This window comes from Aulonocara sp. 'chitande type north' Nkhata Bay, linkage group LG6, assembly GCF_057382095.1.
Source record: "Aulonocara sp. 'chitande type north' Nkhata Bay isolate Kocher_YH1m ecotype deep benthic linkage group LG6, A_spYH_male_GT1.1, whole genome shotgun sequence".
Taxonomy (NCBI): domain Eukaryota; kingdom Metazoa; phylum Chordata; class Actinopteri; order Cichliformes; family Cichlidae; genus Aulonocara; species Aulonocara sp. 'chitande type north' Nkhata Bay.
Genome location: NC_141349.1, coordinates 9,727,941 through 9,750,652, shown reverse-complemented (window position 1 = coordinate 9,750,652; position 22,712 = coordinate 9,727,941). Strand labels below are relative to the sequence as shown.

Genomic DNA, 22,712 nt, shown 5'->3' with positions numbered 1-22,712 from the left:
CCAAAGTTCATTTATGTTTCCCACAGATGCAGCAACATGATTCACAATGAGTCAACATGAGCAATGTTAATCATGACTGCAAAAAGATTAGCAACTGTGAAAGTGGAAGATGAAAAGTTATAACCTTGTTTACATATAAACAAGTTACAGTAACAGTGTACACACACACTCATGCAGCTACCGATCAGGGATAACATTATGACCACAGGCCACAGGTCCCCCTTTTGATACCAAAACAGCCCTGAAGAATGGACTCCACTGGAGCCCTGAAGGTGTGCTGTATCTGCAACAAGATTCTAGCAACAGATCCTTTAAGTTCTGGAAGTTGCGAGGTGGGGCCTCGGAGCTTCTCAACCTTAAACATGTTGTTGTACTCTTTAAACCAGTCCTGAAACATGTTTGCGTTGCTGAAAGACGGCACAGCTTTAGAGGCCATGTATTTCTGTTGCTCCGTGGTTCAGTTCTGATGCTCATGTGCCCATTTTTGGTGCTTTCATGAATGGACAGAGGTCAGCACGGGCACCCTGACTGGTCTGCAGCTATGCAGCCTCATGCGCTGCACATGACCCTGTTGCTGGTTCACCACTGCGCCTTCCTTGGACCACTTTTGATAGATACTACTGCAAGCCGGGAACCCCCCACAAGAGCTGCAGTTTGGAGATGATCCAGCCATCACAATATTAATATTATTAATATTGCAGACTTACTCAAATCCCTGTGCTCGCCCATTTTTCTGCTTTTAACTCATAAACTTTGACTACAAAATGTTCAGTTGCTCTGTAATACATCCCACCCACTAACAGGTGCCCCGATAAAGAAATAATCAGTGTTATTCACTTCACCTATCAGTGATCATAATATTAAGCCTCATTGGTGTATACTGTTAAAATTAGATACTCATGTTAAACATGGCCCAAATTTGTAAACCTTGTGGCCAATGCATGTGCAAGTAATCGCTGTGCACAGTGAGGTTTAGGACAGTGTTTACTGCTTGTTTATCTGTGTAATATGTGGGGACATCGTTAATATGGTCATCTCATGCTCACAGCTCTGGCTGTGAACACAGCCACCGCCTGCTCTTTCAACCTGTTTATAATGAACAGAAGAAAGCTGGCTTAAAGTGAGGGTGGCTGTTATAACCCTAGCAGGCTCCCACAGGTTCAGCTGCCGCCCATTTCTCCTGAGGAGCCAGTGTATAGCTGGATACAAGCTTGTGAAGAGCTCCTCGGTGTACGCCAGTGTCAGTACTGTGGTGACCTTAGGTGTTTGTTTCCCAGCCTGCAGAGGCTTGTGTAGTGATGTGCTTTGACGTATTTGACGATGAGTTTATCGCTGTGTTTGAGCTAGTAGTGAGCAGCCAGTGCCCTATGTGAGAGTGAAGTTTTTCTTTGATTACCCATTTCTTGTCTTTTCAGCAGATTCTAGTCTGTTGACATCCTTTGTTGGAGTGATATAACAGTATAGTTGACTCGTTATCTGTCCCCTGAGCTTATCATTGTTAATCCCCTCATCCCCTAGCCCTTTCCTGAGGGTGTAAGAGTGGCCTTAAAGGAAATGGCTTTTTTTAGACAGTGGATGAACAGTTAAATGTCAATCATAAAATGTCAATCAAGTACATCAACATTAGTTGACTGCAGCCACAATACTCTTAAAACAGTTTGCAGCCTCATACTTCCTCCTTTATCTTAAAAACTCAAATTATTTCAGTGTTACTCTAAAAGTCATACCTTGATGACGATCAGCAGGTAGCACAAGCAGATGACCAGCAGGGGGCAGAAGAATCCAACAGTGCACGTGTAGACAATAAACGATGTCTTCCACACTTCTGCTGGTTCAGGCCACACGATGCTGCAGTTCCCATCATCCTTCAGCACATCCGCGAACACCACTACCGGCAGCACCACCACAAAGGACCCCGCCCAAACGGTGCCACTGATAGCCTTAGCCACGTGGGGGCGCCGCCACCAAGAAGAGCGGATGGGATGCACCACAGCCAGGTATCGGTCCACTGACATCACAGTTAGACAAAAGATGCTGGTAAACTGGTTGATGGCATCCACTGTCATAACCACTCGGCACATCAGAGAGCCGAAAGGCCACGAGAGCAAAGCGTTCTGTACCGCCAAGAAGGGTAGGCCCAGCATGAAAAGCTCATCTGCAATGGCTAGATTGAGGATGTAGATGTTTGTGACTGACTCGTGTTTTGTGTAGTTGACAACAACATGGATGACCAGAGTGTTTCCCACCAAGCCAACGACACAAACGATGCCATAAATGAGTGGGATGAAGATTCCAGCCAAGCCAGGGAGGGATCCTGGTTTACTTTTGGTGCAATTTTGACAGGAGCTGTTAAGGAGAAACGAAGTGTCATCTTGGTTGAAGCTGTGAAGCGGTTCGGAGGGAGTAGAAAGGAGCAGGAAATGAGAGTAGGAGGGGGCAGAGGTGTTGCTCCAGGTAGCTGTAGGGACTTCCTGAGGCAGCAAAGCAAACTGGACGAGCTCCATCGAGGCGTTAACGACTATCAGGCAACAGTTGTTGGTAAGCTCACATCAGTAGAAGATCAGCAGCCCTACAGAAAGCAAAGTTAATTAATTTAGCACACTTCATGTGGACATGAAATATAAAGCAATTAATGCATTAAAGGTGTATTCTAACATTTCGGAGATGTCCAGTTAATCAACTCTTCCAACAAATCAGCCGTGTTGGTTGTTCGTCCACTGAAATGTGTCTGTAAAGCTATAAAGTTTCTTCTGGGACCTTTTCTGAGTTCTGTTTTCAGTTTCTGTTCGAGCAGATCTGTTGTTGGAGAAAATGCTTCATCCTTTGTAGCATCCTTTACATCAGGGGTCCCCAATCCCAGTCCACGAGGGCCGGTGTCCCTGCAGGTTTTAGATGTGTCCTTGATCCATCACAGCTGATTTAAATGGATAAATTACCTTCTTAACATGTCTTGAAGTTCTCCAGAGGCCTGGTAATGAACTAATCATGTGATTCAGGTGTGTTGACCCAGGGTGAGATCTAAAACCTGCAGGGACACCGGCCCCCGTGGACTGGGATTGGGGAACCCTGCTTTACATGGTGGAATAGACACAGCACACAGTTTGCATGCAATTATACACACTGCAGCAAACTTGTTGCTTAACTTTAAAATATAAATATAGTACATAATAATAGTTTTTGTCAAAGTATAGAATTTATGTAAAACCCTTAGGAGTAAGAAAGGTGCTCGGTGTTATTTAGCACCTGGATTATCATTAATGTAACGTTAATCCAGGTCCATGAAACTTCAACTAAACTGCATTATAATTGTGTTTTAGAGTTTTAGAGGAAACATCTAGGCTGACTGTGTAAAGGTAACAGATTTCCCATCACGTCTTAGATTGTTCTTTGCTAGTATGGACTTTAAATTATTATTGGATAGACAGCAACTTGGGAAGTCTTGTTACCTTGAGGTTGCCTGGAGACAGCCGGCACTCAAGTGCTGTATTGTTCTTGGTTTCAAGTGGGCAGGAGACTTTTGCTGCATGTTTAGTGTTTATGTCTTCTCTGTAAAACTCACAAGTGACATTTTTTTGCATCTAGACAACAATACTATATAACTAGCTAATGTGAGCTTTAGGGGTATTTAAATGTTTTAACAGGCTTCTGTCAAAAATAGACGTGCAAGCACTATTACATTTTTCATCTTACTATTGGCAAGAGAATGAGTGAGCCAGTTTAATAAAATATAAAACTGTGTCTCTAAAAGATATGTAGCAAAGAAAGATAAAACATAGAAAACAATGGCATACACAGCAGTAAGAGAGAATGAACAGGCAACAACATGTATTGACAAAGACACACTTTTCTATGTACACATAACGTTGACTGCTGCTGATGTTGGACAACACCTAAAAGTTTCAAAAGTTTGGCCATATCTGCCCAGTGGCTTGATGAATACTAAGCTATTAATAAACATAACAACCTTCCTTCCGTCACAACAAAGCAAGCGAGCACCAGAACACAGACATAAGGTATTTAGTTTTATTAGTACGAGACTTGTTTATGAAGCCATCCCAGCTTCTTAATCACCACTGTTCCACACACAGGCACACCCTCATCCCTCACAGCGATGGTTAATAATTGGTGGAACAAAATGCACTGACCTATGGGGGAAAAATAGCAGAGGCATATCTTCTGCGACCTCAACTGAGTAAAGTACATTAATGCAGATGTGAAGATGAGCGGAAGAGCGGGGAAGGTAAGGTGAATTATATACACCACTAAAGAATCCCCCAGAGACAGTTACTTTAGATTAAAATAAGTACAAATATTGGCAGCACACAGGAAATGTACACACTTTGAAGCATGACTGAATTCTCTTTCAGTGTTTGGAGATTTTTTTTGCTTTGCTTTAATTACATTTCATTCATTACAACCTAAAGGGCACCAGTACCACCAGTGGAGAATAAGACCACAGTGTTCACTGGTCAAACACGTGATCAAATCATGGTGAATGTCAATCCTTATGTACAGTTTTTAGACCAAACCTAAGAGCCATCCATAGGTCATGACCTCAGTTACTAAATGTGAATGCCAGAGGATGGTATATGCCGTGGATCTCAACTGCTTAATGCTGCTACTGCTTTTATGAAGCAACAGGGTAAAGACAAGAAGTCGATAAATATAGAAATATTAACTTGTACCTAATATCGAATTACACTTATACTTGGGGTTATTTAGGCTTTTAAAACCTCATGTTTAAATCAGAAATTATTCAAATGAAAGAAGGCTAAGATGGATTTTTTTATAATGTGTGCACATTGTGTAAGGAGTCTTTAGTGAAGAGATCCTATTGTGACATCATCATATAAGGGAGTAGTGATATATTGAGCTGTACTGGAAAAATCCCCTGGAGGGAGTCTAGACGGTGGTGATAGCAGCGCAGGGGTGAAGGATGATGCTGGAGATCTGGATGGATGTGATGTGGAGCATGACAAATGGTGAGATTAATGGATGGACCTGAGGACAGAGGTCCTGATTAAAAGTGAGGATGAATGGGGTGGAAGAGTTTTCCATCAATCTGACAAGGAAATGACCACAGAGAGCAGCAGAGGCTTAGACATTTTTTAAATGACCACAGTGCAAAAAATTGGATAAGAGACAGAAACTATGATAAACACAGAGAGGAACATCATCAGTCAGTCGCCTTTATAAACTAGGTGCTGTGTGAGAGGGAACATGAATGGGTGGTATAAACGTGAGACAGTCTTCTTGACTAACCTTTGACAGGCTTCGTATCACAAACAGTGCTGTGATTGTGAATATGGAGTTGTACAACGTTCAGGTGTCACACTGTACAAAGACACGGAGCTAAAATGGTTCAACAGATTAAATCGAGGCACCAATTATTTCTCTGGCCTCAGTCATTGATTTTTTTTTCCAGTCAGTGAACTTGAGTGACGTATAAAGTCTCAATAAGTCCTTTTCAATAAAGCGTATCAGGAGTACACAAAAGAAAAGAATGTTGTAATGCAGTAAAAGTGGTTCAGCAAAATATTAAAAATCAGCTGAGGCACAAGAGCCAGTGCTCACTCTTAAATCCTGTCTCCTTAAATAAAAAATATAAAAAAAATTATCGTTCTGGTTTTTATGGTTCCAAAATTTATTAAAAAAACAGTTTTGGATAGATAATGAACAAATAGTAGGAAACCAAAACCTTTCTGTGGTTACACATTGTGACTATTTGGAGTGCATTCTCTTTGTAATCCAACCTTGTGGCTAGTATGTGCATCATTTATTAAGCTTAAAAAAATCCACAATTACCTTCAAGTTCTGTCCTTGTCTCTCTATGCTCCCTTTTCCTCCTTCTCTTTCCTCTCATTCAGCAGCCAGTCACAGCACAAGGCTGCCCCTTCCTGAGCCTGGTACTGCCACATGTTGCCTCTTATTAAAATGAGTTCTTCCTCCCCTCTGTTGCCATGTGGTTGCTCACAGTGAATTGCTGGGTTTTTCTCTATGATTTTGTAGGATCTTTGTCTTGTGATAGAAAGCGCCTTGAGGCAACTGTGGCTGTGAATTGGCACTATAATAATAAAATGGAATTGAACATATAAAAACTATAGTAATGCAATTCACATCCATGGTTAGTGAAGACAAATGATTTTCTAACATATCACTGTCATAACGAGAATATCTGTTAATTAATATATAAAAGGGGAAATAAGAAGTTTAATGGTTCCATAACACAAACAGGAGTGGTTGCAGGTATCTTTTGTTTTGTTTTTTACTCACACCATACATTAGATAGTCACTGAATGTCCCACTGAGATGTGAACAGTCAGCAAGGCTAACCTAATCACACACACACTCCCCTACACTCTCCTCATTTTGCCTTTGCTATTGCCTCCCACCCTAATCTCTGATAAACACAATAAGAGCAGACTGACAATTTTTCTTCCTGAAGTGCATCACTTCTCTTGTCTGCCATTGCACGAGCAGCTCTGTGAAAACCCTCCCAGGAGGTGTTGCTATGGTAACATAAGGTCAAGACAAGGCTTAAAGGTCCCTGCATGGAGCAAATTGACGAGATAAGTGAGAGTCTGAATGACTGCTGATTGAAGAGTCCTTGCATTTACATTCAAATACAAAGAGTATTGTGTGTGAGAGGCCAGGTGTGTGACAAATGCATTTGTGCATGTGTGTACACAAAACCTGCCCTCTGTGCATCTGCAGAGTGAAGATAATATAGTCTTAGAGATCTCAGGGTAAATTTATGTTAACTGGTTGTTATTTAAAGTCTGATGCTAGCTGAAGTGATGATTACAATTCTAAATGTTCACTTGTTTGCTATACATATCTATATTTATCTGCCATTTGTGGCATAGAATGGAATATGTATAGTTTTCAAAGCAAATCTTAAAATAATAGGCTCAACACAAAATATGATTGAGCTGCTGGTTTGACAAATTTTGCATAGTCTGTTCTCTCCTAATGCAGACATCCGGAGAAACAGAAGCTAGAAAGTTTGTTAAAAATAGGAAGGTACTTACTTTTTTATTATTTCACATCTCAAGGATTACTCTATCATTCTGGCAAACAAGGTTATCCAGTCATATGGCTTACTAATTCAGTGTTCTGGTTCACTTTCCCCACTTTTTACCTCATTTTGTGGCTGCAGCAGGGAAAAGCAAATGCCAAGCATACAAATTTGAATATCAAACACATTTGGAAAAGACTCAAGACTGGATCGAGAGCGTGAAACGGTAATCTTCTGTGGTTTCGTAACCTTATCATTCTGTGCAAGCAGGAAAAAACTTAAATGACGTTGAAGCTGTGCTGAAAAAAATAAATGTAGAAAAAAATCTCATGTGTAACTGAAATATGTATTTTGCCTGATCATTAAACTTTAATGGTAACTTACTGGTTGTCATTTACAGTAATTTAACTATTAATAATAAGTGAATGCCATATGCCACATATGAGACTGAATAAAAAATATAATATATATTAATTTTACAAAGTGACACAATGAAAAAGAATAAAAAATTAAATTTAAAACCTTGATTTCTGATTTTTTAAAATTAATAAATTGAATGTAAATATATTTAAAGAAAAAAACCCTGTTTAAGTGAGACAGCACAGGGTTTACAAATGAACTGGTGAAATTGTACCTATTTGCTGAGGCAGTACAATGAGAGGCCTGGGTGGGGTGACTGCAGCTCCGGAGGTAGAGCAGATCACCTACTGATCGGAAGGTTGGTGGTTCGATCCCTGGCTCATGTATCCTTGGGCAAGATACTAACCCCAGGTTGCTCTCCGATGCATCCATTGGAGTATGAATGTGTGTGAATGTCAATAGAAAGCACTCAGTTTAGAGACAGTGCTTGTGAGATTGGGTGATTGTGGCATGTTGTATAGAGCGCTTTGAGTACTCCGGGAGAGTAGAAAAGTGAAAGCTATGTAAGAATCAGTCCATTTGTACAGTATAATTTGAGGCAGCAGTTCATAACTTACCGAAATTATGCAACGCTTTCAAACTGTCGGTGGTCTAAGCAGCAGTCCTTTCTATCCACTTGTTCACTACACACTTTAACGACATTACAGTTCAATGTGTTTTTTCTTAATCTCATCAGTCCCATGTTTTCCTGTGCTGGCTTGAACACCTTTAGGCTTTCACGTCAGAGACTTTCTCACTGCTCTAATTCAACTCTGACTAAACTCAATGCTGCAAACTCAGTTTGTGATTACCAACAAATGCATGTCACTTTGTTCCTCATGAATCAGTAGAAAATAAAATCCACTTTCACTGAAGCCTCAGTGTATTTCAGCATAGGCTTTACAGTTAGCCTTTGAATTAGCTGAAGCCAAGATGTCATCTTGAGATTTTCAGAGCCTTTTCCAGAGGAAAGACTATTATACTGAGTCATGCACCACCTCAGCAGTTATTGTGCCTCGATGGAATTCACTGAAGGTGTGTGTACTCATAACTGGATGCCACGGCTGACACTGCAGGACAACACACTTCTCTACTCCCATATCGATCATTCCAGCTGTTCATCCACAACATCACTGAATCCCAAATTCAGTTCGCATACCGCCACAACAGGTCCACTGATGATGCCATAGCTCTGACACTACATACTGCCCTGTGACACCTGGAGAAGAGAGACACGTATGTGAGAATGCTGTTTGTAGATTACAGCTCAGCATTCAATACCATCGTTCCCTCGAAGCTGGACAGGAAACTGCAGGATCTAGGACTGAGCAGCTCCCTCTGCAGCTGGATCCTTAGCTTCCTGTCTGACAGACGCCAAGTGGTCAGACTGGGCAGCATCACCTCATCCCCCATCACACTGAACACTGGTGCTCCACAGGGGTGTGTACTGAGCCCTCTCCTGTACTCACTCTACACCTACGACTGCACAGCCACTAACAACTCCAACATCATTGTGAAGTTTGCGGACGACACTACAGTGGTGGGTCTTATCACCAACGGTGATGAGACGGCCTACAGGGAGGAGGTCAGCGCCCTGACCCACTGGTGTCAAGACAACCATCTCACACTCAACGTCGCAAAGACAAAGGAGTTGATAGTGGACTTCCGGAAGTGCAGAGAAGTACACACCCCCATCACCATCAACAGCGCTGCTGTGGAGAGAGTGAGCAGCTTCCGGTTCCTTGGGGTACATCTGGCTGAGGATCTTACGTGGTCAGTACACATAAACAAAACAGTGAAGAAGGCGCAACAGCGCCTCTTCTTTCTCAGGAGACTGAAAAGATTTGGCATGAACCTCCGCATCCTCAGGACCTTCTATCACTGTGCCATTGAGAGCATCCTCACTGGATGCATCACCACCTGGTATGGCAACAGCACCGCCTACAACTGCAAAGCTCTCCAGCGAGTAGTGCGGCGCTCTGAACGGATAATTGGAGGTGAGCTTCCCTCCCTCCAAGACATCTACAGGAAGCGCTGCCTGAGGAAAGCGGGGAGGATCATCAAGGACTCCAGTCACCCCAGCCATAAACTGTTCAGACTACTTCCCTCAGAAGGAGGTTCTGCAGCATCCGGTCCCGAACCAGCAGACTGAGAGACAGCTTCTTCCACCAGGCCATCAGACTGCTGAACACGTCATAGACACCTCAGCTTCACTACTGGAACTTCAACATTATGCACTCCATACGGTACAGTAATGCCACTGTTTTGCACATGTCTCAACTCTGTATATTTTTATATATTTTATTTTATTGTTTACTCTATTTAATTGTAAAATATGTGTATACACACACACACACACACACACACACACACACACGTAGAAAAACATTTAGTATACACATCCAGAAATGCATATACGATTATATATTGTACATATATTTATTAGTTTCAGATTTAGCCATTCTTGTATTTTGCTTGTTTACGTTATTGTATTTTGCACAACTCTGTTGCTTGTGAAGCTCGCACACAAGAATTTCACTCACATGTACTGTACCAATGTACCTGCACATGTGATGTGACAATAAAAGTGATTTGATTTGATTTGAGTTATTTCCATAATGATGCTTGCTCATAACTGCAAAGCGACACTAGCAGTATTGTACTTAGAGATTAGCTGGTGAAGCGACAATTGCTTGGCACATAATAACCCTGGATACTATTGTTGTGGTTTCTGCTAATGAAAATAGCTTGCACCTGCTGTGAGCTTCAGCTGTTGTGTCTTTCAAAGGGACAAGCTGAAAACTTTAAAAAATCCACATTCATGCTGACAGCGGTTTGGTGCACGATGCTTTAATAAACACTTTTAACATCAGTTTCCATGTTTTTTTTTAATGTTTTTGTTTTTTTCCTATCACCATTACGTGTTGTACAACCATCAATTTGGCTTTAACCTCTCATATTTCTGGTGTGATTAACCACTCATAAAGACAAAAGAGAGCATAAGAGACGAAAAAGAGATGTCCTTGAATAAATTTCAATAGTTGAATTTTTGGAAAGCATTTATACTAACATTAATGGTGACTCTCTTTATAAGAGGCCTGGTGATGATTACATGGTTGATACTGGTGGTAAATACATGTTTCCTCCTCACTGAAAACTCTGTTGACGCCTGCGTAATACCTCGTAATTGTTCAATCCACAGCTTGGAACAAACAACCTCCTGATGCAATCTAGAGGCCACAAGGTACCCATTAACACAGACGCCTGTCTGGCAACTGTTTCGTTGGGGAAGTGAATGCCTGCTGATTGCCCAAAGGGCCGCTCATTATTGTTACATTCACTAAGTGCATTTTAGGGCATTTCTATTGTTTCTTTTAATGTCAGTCTGGTCTTTTCTTTTTTTGCCACCCTTATTCCTAGCATATAAAAAATAGGACAGGAAAAAGCAAAGACTGTTGGTGGTGTGGCCACCAGGCTGCAGAGGGTATCTCATAAAGGGTAATGGGGAAGAGTAACCATCACTCACTGCACAAAATAGATTTCAAAGCCTTACTCATCAAGCTGTCATTAAGAAGGTGCCAAGGAATTGCAGCATAAATTATATACATTTATGTGCATCTGTCCATTTATTTCATATGGTTTATAATGTTAGTTATAATTGTGGATACAACTGATCATCACACGACGATGATGCTGCACAAAATCATCACTTGAATTCCTTGCTGCGACGCTTTGAGCTTGGACATGAACACACCTAAGTATATGTACACTTCGTGTAGACAAAACATTTAGAGACTGGAGCTTGAAACACACTCCTGCATCTGTGAATTTGCATTATATGCCAATAAAATACAACAATAATGCTAATGACACACACATTTAAAAAAAGCTTACCAAAGTCAGTACATTCTAGGTTGGCAGCAGTCTCCAGGGTTAGGGTCGCTAAAGCTGCTAGCAAATGCTAGGTAACACCTCAGCTAGTTAAAAATCACTGAACATGTTTGTGCTATTTTGGACCATTTTAACGAGTTTATCTGGCAAATTATATGTCTTCTGTCACAAAAAGGTCTGTGACTTAAATTGTAATACTGTATGAATATGCTTCAGTCTATGTATGCAAGTTGCTAATCAAGATAAACCACATTAGCTTCTAACTAGCTGCTAGCACTACAGCCTCTCATCCAAATATGGCCATTGTTTACTTCCAAAGAAAAACAATGGTGACAGCCAAAATGACAAACTTGAAGCTTCAAAGCAGTAGTCCACAAAAGAGTATGTGCTCTTGTTGTGATTGGGTCCAAATTTTATGTAGAGTGTTTGACTTTAGGTAACATTTAAATAGTGATAATATTATCAGTGTGAAATATTGTACTTTTTGTTTACTAAATTTCGCCTATTCAATATCTACAGTTACTAAAGCCCCATCTTTGCAAGATAGACCAGTAAACATTTGTGAGTTACTTTAGCCCAAAGTACAAAGATCCTAAGCTTGTATTTTCACAAAAACACATATATGCTTTCAGCAAGGCAAATATTTGGACTATAAATATTCATTTGTGATATTTCTTTGGGGAAAATAGTGGGTTTGTGATGTGTGTACACTGTTTATGACATGTAATACACAGTAATGTTCTTTTTTTTTCCATCCATCCATCCATCCATCTTCATCCGCTTTATCCGGAGCCGGGTCGCGGGGGCAGCAGCCTAAGCAAAGAGGCCCAGACCTCCCTCTCCCCAGCCACCTCCTCCAGCTCATCCGGGGGAACACCAAGGCGTTCCCAGGCCAGCCGAGAGATATAATCTCTCCAGCGTGTCCTGGGTCTGCCCCGGGGCCTCCTCCCGGTGGGACATGCCTGGAACACCTCACCCAGGAGGCGCCCAGGGGGCATCCTTGTCAGATGCCCGAACCACCTCAGCTGGCTCCTTTCGATGTGGAGCAGCAGCTGCTCTACTCTGAGCCCCTCCCGGATGGCCGAACTTCTCACCCTATCTCTAAGGGAGAGGCCAGCCACCCTTCGGAGGAAGCTCATTTCCGCCGCTTGTATCCGCGATCTCGTTCTTTCGGTCACTACCCACAGCTCGTGGCCATAGGTGAGGGTAGGGACGTAGATCGACCGGTAAATTGAGAGCTTCGCTTTTACACTCAGCTCCCTCTTCACCACGACGGACCGGTGCAGCGTCTGCATTACTGCAGCCGCAGCCCCAATCCGTCTGTCGATCTCCGGCTCCCTTCTCCCATCACTCGCGAACAAGACCCCGAGATACTTGAGCTCCTCCACTTGGGGCAGGAACTCATCCCCGACCCGGAGTGGGCACTCCACCCTTTTCCGGCTGAGAACCATGGCCTCAGATTTGGAGGTGCTGATCCTCATTCCCGCTGCTTCACACTCGGCTGCGAACCGTTCCAGTGCGAGCTGGAGGCCCTCACCCGATGAAGCCAACAGAACCACATCATCTGCAAAAATCAGAGATGAGATTCTGAGGCCACCGAAGCGAAAGCCCTCCGCCACTTGGCTGCGCCTAGAAATCCTGTCCATAAAAATTATGAACAGAACCGGAGACAAAGGGCAGCCCTGGCGGAGCCCATCACCCACCGGGAACGAGTCCGACTTATTGCCGGCAATGCGAACCAAGCTCTTGCAACGGTTGTATAGGGATCGAATGGCCCGTAGCAATGGGCCAGACACCCCATACTCCCGCAACACCTCCCACAGGACACCCCGAGGGACACGGTCGAATGCCTTCTCCAAGTCCACAAAACACATGTAGACTGGTTGGGCAAACTCCCATGCACCCTCAAGTATCCTGGAGAAGATAAAGAGCTGGTCCAGTGTTCCGCGACCAGGACGAAAACCGCATTGTTCCTCCTGTATCCGAGGTTCGACTAGCGGACGAACTCTCCTTTCCAGCACCCTGGCATAGACTTTCCCAGGGAGGCTGAGGAGTGTGATCCCCCTGTAGTTGGAACACACCCTCCGGTCCCCCTTCTTAAAGATGGGGACCACCACCCCGGTCTGCCAGTCCACAGGTACTGCCCCTGATCTCCACGCAACATTGCAGAGGCGTGTCAACCAGGACAGCCCTACAACGTCCAGAGCCTTCAGGAACTCGGGGCGGACCTCATCAACACCAGGGGCTCTGCCACCAAGGAGTTGTTTAACTGCCTCAGTGACCTCGCCCCCGGAAATTGGCGGGTCATTCCCCTCATCCCCAGACTCTGCTTCCTCCTCGGAAGACGTGTCAGTAGGATTAAGGAGGTCCTCGAAGTATTCCTTCCACCGCCTGACAATTTTCTCAGTCGACGTCAGTAGCGCTCCGCCAGCACTATACACAGTGCAGGTAGAGCACCGCTTTCCCCTCCTGAGACGCCTGACGGTTTGCCAGAATCTCTTCGAGGCAGTCCGAAAGTCTTTTTCCATGGCCTCTCCGAACTCCTCCCACACCCGAGTTTTTGCTTCAGCCACTGCCCGAGCCGCATTCCGCTTGGCCTGTCGATACCTGTCCGCTGCCTCCGGAGTCCCACAGGCTAACCAAGCCCGATAGGACTCCTTCTTCAGCCTGGTGGCTCCCTTCACCTCTGGTGTCCACCATTTGGTTCGGGGATTACCACCGCGGCAGGCACCAACCACCTTGCGGCCGCAGCTCAATGCAGCAGCTTCGGCAATGGAGACGCTGAACATGGTCCATTCGGACTCAATGTCCCCAGTCTCCCTCGGAATGCTGTTGAAGCTCTGCCGGAGGTGTGCGTTGAAGATCTCGCGGACTGGGGCTAGACGTTCCCAGCACACCCTCACTACGCGTTTAGGTGCACCAGGTCTGTCCAGCGTCCTCCCCCGCCACCTGATCCAACTCACCACCAGGTGGTGATCAGTTGACAGCTCAGCCCCTCTCTTTACCCGAGTGTCCAGAACATATGGTCGCAGGTCTGCTGATACGATTACAAAATCGATCATCGACCTACGGCCTAGAGCGTCCTGGTGCCACGTGCACTTATGGACACTCTTATGTTCGAACAGGGTGTTCGTTATGGCCAAACTGTGATTAGCACAGAAGTCCAATAACAAAGCACCGCTCGGGTTCAGATCAGGGAGGCCGTTCCTCCCAATCACGCCCCTCCAGGTCTCGCTGTCGTTACCCACGTGAGCATTGAAGTCTCCCAGCAGGACAACAGAGTCTCCAGGTGGAGCACCCTCCAGCACCCCCCCCCCCCCAGGGACTCTAAGAAGGCTGGGTACTCTGAACTGCCACTCGGTGCATAAGCGCAGATGACAGTCAGGACCCGTTCCCCGACCCTAAGGCGCAGGGAACAAACCCTCTCGTCCACCGTTCTTTTTTTTTTTTTAAAGCAATTTCACTCGAAGCAGGAGAGCATAGATTGAGCAGAGATACACCATCAGCTAATTGGCTATCCATTAGTCCTACTCCCTCAGGGAATCTACTTCCTCTGTTGCGGTTTAATAAACAGATTTGGACTGGATCCAGTCACCTCCACACCGCTGCCCGCCTCCACACTTTTTATTACAAAGCTGACAAGTGCTCACAGATTGCACAGAGTGTGATCAATAATCTTACAAGCATGTCATGTGGATCAAAGATCTGCAAATGCAAACATGGTCACAGAATGGTTTTGGTTGTATTTCAGTTTTTCCGAACGACACATATGGATGGACTTATCTATGGATAGATAAACACGCAGGGAGGTGTTCGTGTGCACACATGAGTCATTTGGCCCTAAGGCAGTGACTGAAGTTAAAAAACACAGGAGACTGCAGCACCCACAGTGTCACACTGCTTGTGGAGGGTAGATTTTTGGGAAGGTATACAGGAATTTGTGGGGGGTGCATTAATGCTTACATGCATTGCCACAGTTCTGCTAAAACCAATATCAGCAACACTTTTATCCTCTTCCTACACAGCGTGCAGGACACATGCAGTTTATGAAAAAAAAAACGTACCACAGGTGAACAGACGAGAATGAAAAGCTTTAAAAGCTAAAGAGTGGTGACCAATTAAATTAAAAGCTCTGTTTCCTCGGACAGTGAAAGAAAGAGAAAACAAAGGGTCACGTAGAGGTTAATTTTTTTTTTTACTTGTTTCACAGCAGTCCATTAATTCAAGCAGCAGGGCTTCAATAACAGTGTTCTAAACCTTATCAGTGATAGTGGAGCAGATTTCATATTCCTTCCTCTTCTTTCCTCTTTCTTTTATTTCCTCTCTACCCTGTTGTTGTTTTCCCCTCATCTCTTCTTCTATCTCCTACACTGCATGTCACCCTTCTTCATCTCACTTGGTTTCTCCTCATCTCTTCTCTCGTGACTCCTATTCCTCTTAATTCTGCATTTTTTGTTTTTAGTTTGAGTTCAATTTCTATTCCAGTCCCCTTTTTGTATGTGTGACCCTTTAGAGCAAATCAAGGCCTCCACTTCCACCTGTATCGTTTTTAAAAGCCACATACACAAAAATCCTCATTTTTACAGTAATTCCAGGAGTTCTGTATCAGCAGCAGACAGATGAGCACCGTGACTGATAATGTTTTTGGCTTGCTGCACCTCCAGAGACACGACGCGAAATATATCTCACATTAATAAAGAGTATTAGAGATTAAAATAAATCCCACCAATACACAGCAACAACTAGGACAAAACAGAAAGACACGAGCAACACACAAAGCACAGACTGCTGAAGTGAACCTAAACACGACACCAGCGACCTTCACCTGATGTATTTACATGTAAGCACGAGTTTATGGCTGTGTGCTGTCCGCTATCACAGGTGAATTCTGCAAATAAAAATGTATCCAGCTGACGGCAATGGCTGCTGTTGTTTGGACGAGCCATCAAGTTTATGTTACTAAGTAAGACAAACTTAACGACGCTTCATTTTCACAGGCTTGTGTTAGCGGCAGTGTGGATTAAAAAGGCTGTCCTGCACACTCTAAACAGAGACTAAAGACATGACGAAGGGAAAAAAATACTTACAACTATCCGCTCACTGTGTTTCACCGGTCTGCACTTCAGCTGAGAACAGACTCACTCGGAGCCGTGAACAGCGGAGACTGTCTCAGAGCTCTGAGAGCTGAGGGGGTTTGTAAGAACAGCCTCCACCTACAATACCCACGCGCGCACACACGCGCCCGTGTTTCTTTTTTTTTCTTTCTCTCTGTTTTTTGTTGGAATTTCGAGGACCCTGCAGACACGACGTATTAGCAACTCTCTTAACCAATAGAAACCACAACCCTAGTTCTAGAAACAGTTTTAGATGTTTTATATATACATTATATTATAATGGTTATGCTCGGCTTAATCACATCCTGTATTATCCTCTCTCGTAGCTGAGCGCAAATGTTGTGGAAATCTGAAATAAATCAGGTTTTCTCTGCGACTTTAATTTGACTTTGCATTGGTTCAAATTACCAGCAGGTCCATGTGCTTTTTTACAAAGCACCTCCAATATTTACACATCACTGCCACGATCACACAATACGGTCAGAACGCTGTGTGCGAAAGATAACTGATGCATGAGCGTGTGGTATACCTGAAAGATTATTCTTTGCCCTCATAACACAAAACAATACTTTAATTCAACTGAAATAAATAAAATCTGTTTATTTATTCAAATTATTAGGAAGATATGCTCATAATAAATTGAATACATACCAATCAAGTACATTTCTTTTGGCCAGATTCCATTAAACTTTTTTCATGGACTTAAAAAAACAAAGACACAGAAAGTTGACATGTAATTAAATTAAAATCAGCATTTTGAGCATAAATATTTTCTGAGTGCATGAAGACAGAATGACAAAACATGGAGCCTTTCACTGAGTCAGGTCAGCTTCACACAGTCTTAAAATTTCCCATTACACTAATCAGTTGTTAATACCTTTGCGGGGAGTGCACAAATGAACAAACAGCTAAGCACCTGAATCTCTGGAGCCATTACTCATAGCAGCAGCTTTGGAAAACCATCACTTTATGCTTTTTAAACAAGTGCCATTAACATGGGTTCATTTTTTACTTTTTGTGCACTTAAATTTGAGTCCTCAAGACAAATTGGCGGTAAGAAGTACTGTATAACAAAGTACAGGGATAGTGCAATCACAGTGTCACATATTTTACACAAAGCAATTTTAAAATGCTGTGTTTGTTTAGACATTTAATTCTGATTCAGAAATGCAAACAAAGTGTTCAAAAATAGAGATTCATACGAACATAGCAGGCACTTTGCTTTGCTCTCTCATCTTTCTGCCTCTGTGAATAGCTGTAAGTAAAAATGGAGGGGCCATTGACTAACAGTCCATGTTCAGACCAGACTTTTTAACTGAACGAGGCAGTCACTTTACGACCGTCAGCCAGTGCATTTCACCTTCCTCCTTAGCAATAACTAAGGCAAAAATGCAGTTCAACCCAAGGCATAGTGAGAATGGGCTTCATGAACATGGCTGAAGCAAATGTCATGTTCACAGTGTGAGATATGCTGAGTGGTGCATAAGTAGTTTGGGTCTCCTTAGAGAGTACTCTGAAGGTGTGCCTGCATGTGTGTGTTCTTCTATTGTCTGTCATTCCAGCACACAGTTCCAACATTGTTACTTTTCAAGCACCTACACCTGTGCGGCAGACTCACACCCAAGCTCCTGCAGTGGGAACTCTAACCTTTAGTACGTGTGTCCCCACTCAGCCAGGTGAGATATAACAGAACCATCAATTCAGAGTCTGACAGTAAGGGTGAAGACGAGCCTGACTGTTGGTCTGCTCCAAACAAGCCCATAAGCAAGCTTTGAAATATTATGTTACAAAATTGTGAAACTGGGACATGAAATTTGATTTGAAAATGAAATTCATCCTGATCAGGAGCTGTTATGATCTAAATGGTGTTCTAGATCCAGTAAGCAAACAGGAAGAGCTGCAATGTGTGTGCTTTTTCAAAATAATACAAAGCTATAGTGCAGACTACAGCGCCATCCAGTTGGTGTTCGCTCTCTCTGCGGTAGAGTATCACTTCCTGTTCCAACACATAGTGGTGTTTTTGTGTAGCTTATATGCGTAGCAGTTTAATTATAACCTTATAGATAACGTCCTATTTCACAGGGTTAGGGTTAATCGTCCTGCTTGAAAATGACGTGCTCAAAGTGAATTGACTATTTCGCTTTGGACGTCTGCTTTCAGCACCTGACGGCATGTCCGGGTGAATGAGCCGCGCTTTGTGTTTACATCTTTTTGCGGATTCTGTTTACACATTCAAAATAAAGAGAGAGAAGTTTGTTTGTTTGTTTTTTGTTTCTTTAACTTTCATCAAAGTCAGAAGTATGCATACACTTCCTTATTATTTGGTAAAATTGCCCCAAAATTGTTTCACTTGGGCCACACGCTTCAGGTGTCCTTCCACAAGCTTTCTGCAACAGTTTGCTGGAATCTTGGCCCACTGCTCTTGACAGAACTGGTGTAACTGGGTCAGGTTTGTAGGTCTCCTTCCTGAGCGGTATGATGGTTGTACGTTCCTGTACTTTTTATTCTCTCGTATTATTGTCTGAATGGATGAATGTGGGACCTTCAGGCATCTGAAAATTGCACCTAAAGATGAGCCACACTTGTGGAGTCTACAATTCATTTCCTGATGTCTTGGTTGATTTTCCTATGATGTCAAAGAAAGAAGCTCTGTGTTTGGGGGTGTGGTTTTACATGCATCCACAAGTGTGCCACAAATGAACTCAAATGGACTTAATTAACCGATCGAATCATCTTAAGCTCAAAATAGAAAATATCTGGAGTTTAGCTTTTGTTTAAAGACACTTGCTTTTACTTTACTTGAGAGATACTGACCTCAACAAACAGCTTGGGTTCTTCAACTGTATCTTATGGACACTTAGGTGAAGAACAGAGCTGAGCTATGAACTGATGGTCACCTGATGGTGAGTTGGGTCAGGTGGTGGGGGAGGATGCTGGACACCCTTTAACTGCCAGTTTGACAGCATTCTGAGGGAGGCTTTGGACACATTCAAAATCCTGCTCCTCACATACAAGGCCTTAAATAATCAGGCCCCATCTTAACTTAATGACCTTGTAGTACCATCACCCTATTAGAGCACTTCACTCTCACACTGCAGGCTTACTTGTTGTTCCTAGAGTATTCAAAAGTAGAATAGAGAGACAGCCTTCAATTTTCAGGCCCCTCTTCTGTGGAACCAGCTTCCTGTTTGGACAGACACTATCTCTACTTTTAAGATTAGGCTTAAAACTTTCCAAAATATATAATTAGGGCTGGACCAGGTGACCCTGAATCCTCCCTTAGTTATGCTGCAATGCGGTGGGCTGCTGGGGGATTCCCATGATGCACTGAGTATTTCTTCTTCAGTCACCTTTCTCACTCACTATGTGTTAACAGACCTCTCTGCACTGTATCATACTTGTTATTAATCTGTCTCTCTTCCACAGCATGTCTTTATCCTGTCTTCCTTCTCTCACCCCAACCGGTCGCAGCAGATGGCCCCGCCCCTCCCTGAGCCTGGTTCTCCTGGAGGTTTCTTCCTGTTAAAAAGGAGTTTTTCCTTCCCACTGTCGCCAAAGTGTTTGCTCACAGGGAGTCATGTGGTTATTGGGTTTTTCTCTGTATGTATTATTGCAGGGTCTACCTTACAATACAAAGCACCTTGAGACGACTGTTGTTGTGATTTGTTTTCTGTATAAATAAAAATGAAATTGAAATAATATAATAATATAGTTTAATAAGATTACAGTCACATGGAGACATAGGGCACTATTAATTCCTTTAGTACGTTTTCATGACAATATAGTCATATTTTTAGTTTATGTGCAGAGAACAGAGACAGTTTGCTGAAGTACAGATGATGGTGTTGGGCCATCACCAGAAGAGCTTCACTTCATTTGGCTGTGATTGGTCCAACTATCAGGAACTGTAATTATATGATGAAACAAAATTCTTTCACGCTGGCCTGAGATCTGACATCTGTGAAGACTATATCATATAAATAAATCCTTTTACGAGTCCACAAGAAACACCACAAATCACAGGGCAGTCTGTGATCTTTCAGGACAGAGACATCAACAACAGTGACAGGACCCTCAGCGTCTTTCTACTGAAGCTGTCAGGCCCTGCTCAAATTTGAGCCACAAGCCTTTGGATGAAATTTAATTCAGGTCTTGACCAAAATACATTTATGGTCAGTTCATACTGTAGATCTTCTATAATAAATCGACGGTTTACACAATACTCAAAGTTTCATTTCTCAGCTTCATTTCCCTCCCAGCACTTTATGAAAGGCAAAAGCAAAAACTGCTGATGAGTAACTTTGCATCAATGTGTGGAGTATTGCAGCTTTTCATGCAGCATGATAAGGCTTCATCATGACACTGGTGACTATACAATGGTCACCATTCAGACAGAAAGGCAGTTGTTAGAGGGTGAATGGCAGGAACACTGTGTCTGCTGCCTCTTCTCTTGCCTCTGTGTATCAGTGAGTATTCAACAACAGTTTCTATATTTAACTGCTGGTTCTTACTGCATAATTCTGTCTGTATAATATAAAAATGATTCAATGCATCGAGTTATGCCAAACCTCACAGAAACTGTGCACGGTGGGTATTCTGAATTGCTGCTCGGCACATATATGCAGACCACAGTCAGAGCCTTACCCTCTGCTGCTTGAAGTCACACAGAGGTAACCCACTCGCTCTCTGTCAGCACGCAGTCGCAGACTCGTGAGTGAGGTTGTTTTTTTCTCGTTTTGCTCTTCTACTCTTAAGAGCTCCATTAGCCACACAGAGGGCACAATATGTTCTGCATTGCTTCTCAAAGTTAGCATTGGTTAGTGATCATGAGCTGTTTTAGGTTTATAAATCATTGGTTTACACCACATTCCTCTGAATTAATGTCACAAATTGACAAACTGACAGTGAGATACAGTGAAGTGTGTAGAACATGTAATTCAAATCAGAGCACGAGCAGAACAAGAGCATGAAGCTGAGATCAAACTTCATTTGCTTCCATCTATAAGGTGCAGGTCACTGAGGTCTTCTGACAGAAACCTGCTGGTGGTTCCTCGTTCTAGGCTGAAAACCAAAAGAGACTAAGTGTGTCTTCAAGGCTGTTGGCTGATAATCTATGGAATGCACTAATATTACATTTGATCTCTGCGGTCTGAACATTTTTTTTTTCCATTTTTGAAAGTTACTGCATGCACAGGTTTTTATTCCCACTTGTAATACAGTTAAATATATTGGAAATATCAGATATCATAGAAGTTGTTTTTAGTCAGCATATAGTTCAAAGTAAAAATTCACTGTGCTTTTATATTAAAATTCATAGATCGATAAGGCTAAGCTAGACAGGCTTTGCCTTCACATAGTTGTTTGGTAGTTATGTTGGTTGGCCTCCTCTATTTCATTGCTCTGGATAAGTGGTTGTCTTTCAGGGAGAGCAAATGCATGTTTCCAGCTTCTAGCACGCAACCAGGATGATCCTTTGTACCATCGTTTTGTAGTTAGGACCGCAGCAGCTATGGCTATTGTCAAAATTCCTCCACAAAGCCCTGCAAGAAGCAGCCACGGCCACACGTCCCGCAACTCATCGAGGGAAGGGTGCAATGATTCTGCTAGCTTTTGACTAGCATCTAGCAGGTGGGTGTATTCATATCCCAGGTCTTTGCTGGAAATGAAGAAGTCTCTGTTCCTATGCAGAGGTAGGAATGGTGCCATGTGGTATTCACTGCTATGGCCTATAGGAGCATTTGACTCTGGATACTTGCATTTGCAGAAAAAAGAAAACAAGCAGAAGAAAACGAGAGCAATAGAATAAACAACATCACGATGATATATGGGAATATAACTGTAAATACTAAATATTAAACATTACTGTGCAGCACGTAAGATCGACAGCGCACAGTGTGCTTTGAGGTAGGAGCCAAAAAAGGGTGTAAAACACCAGTCAGTGTCACGCCGCCGGGTATATCAACTTCTCTTTTAAGCTGTGCTTTCTGCTTCACGCTCCGTGCCCACACATGTAACAAGGGCTGCTACAAGGCCCTTTAAAACAGGAAGTAGCATGTGCTGCAGTGAGCTTGAATGGTGTCCCAATGCGCTGAGCAAGCACAGTCCAAGCATGCTAGCCAGGTGTGGTGCGTGATGATAAAGTGGTGACTAAAACTCTATAAAGGACATAACTAATATAACAGCAGGTCAGGGTTACTCTTACAATTTTCTCTGGTAAGAAGTCAAAATCCTTCATATAGAACTCTGAAGTTACCTGGAGAGATGAGATCCTGCTTCATAGTACAGGCCTC

The 22,712-nt window shown here is 43.0% G+C and overlaps 1 protein-coding gene across 1 annotated transcript; it reads right to left on the bottom strand.

Moving 5' to 3' along the window:
* Nucleotides 1–1,024: 1,024 nt before the first annotated feature.
* Nucleotides 1,025–16,488, bottom strand: LOC147327228 (somatostatin receptor type 3-like). The gene is made up of 2 exons (XM_086294871.1): nt 16,396–16,488; nt 1,025–2,569 (listed from the first exon to the last, which is right to left on the bottom strand). The coding sequence occupies exon 2, from the start codon at nt 2,502–2,504 to the stop codon at nt 1,722–1,724; it is 783 nt and encodes a 260-aa protein (XP_086150997.1). The 5' UTR covers nt 2,505–2,569; nt 16,396–16,488; the 3' UTR covers nt 1,025–1,721.
* Nucleotides 16,489–22,712: the final 6,224 nt, after the last annotated feature.

Excerpts from the sequence above, each read along its gene's own strand:
- LOC147327228 (XM_086294871.1), bottom strand. The coding sequence starts at position 2,504 with ATGGAGCTCGTCCAGTTTGCTTTGCTGCCTCAGGAAGTCCCTACAGCT.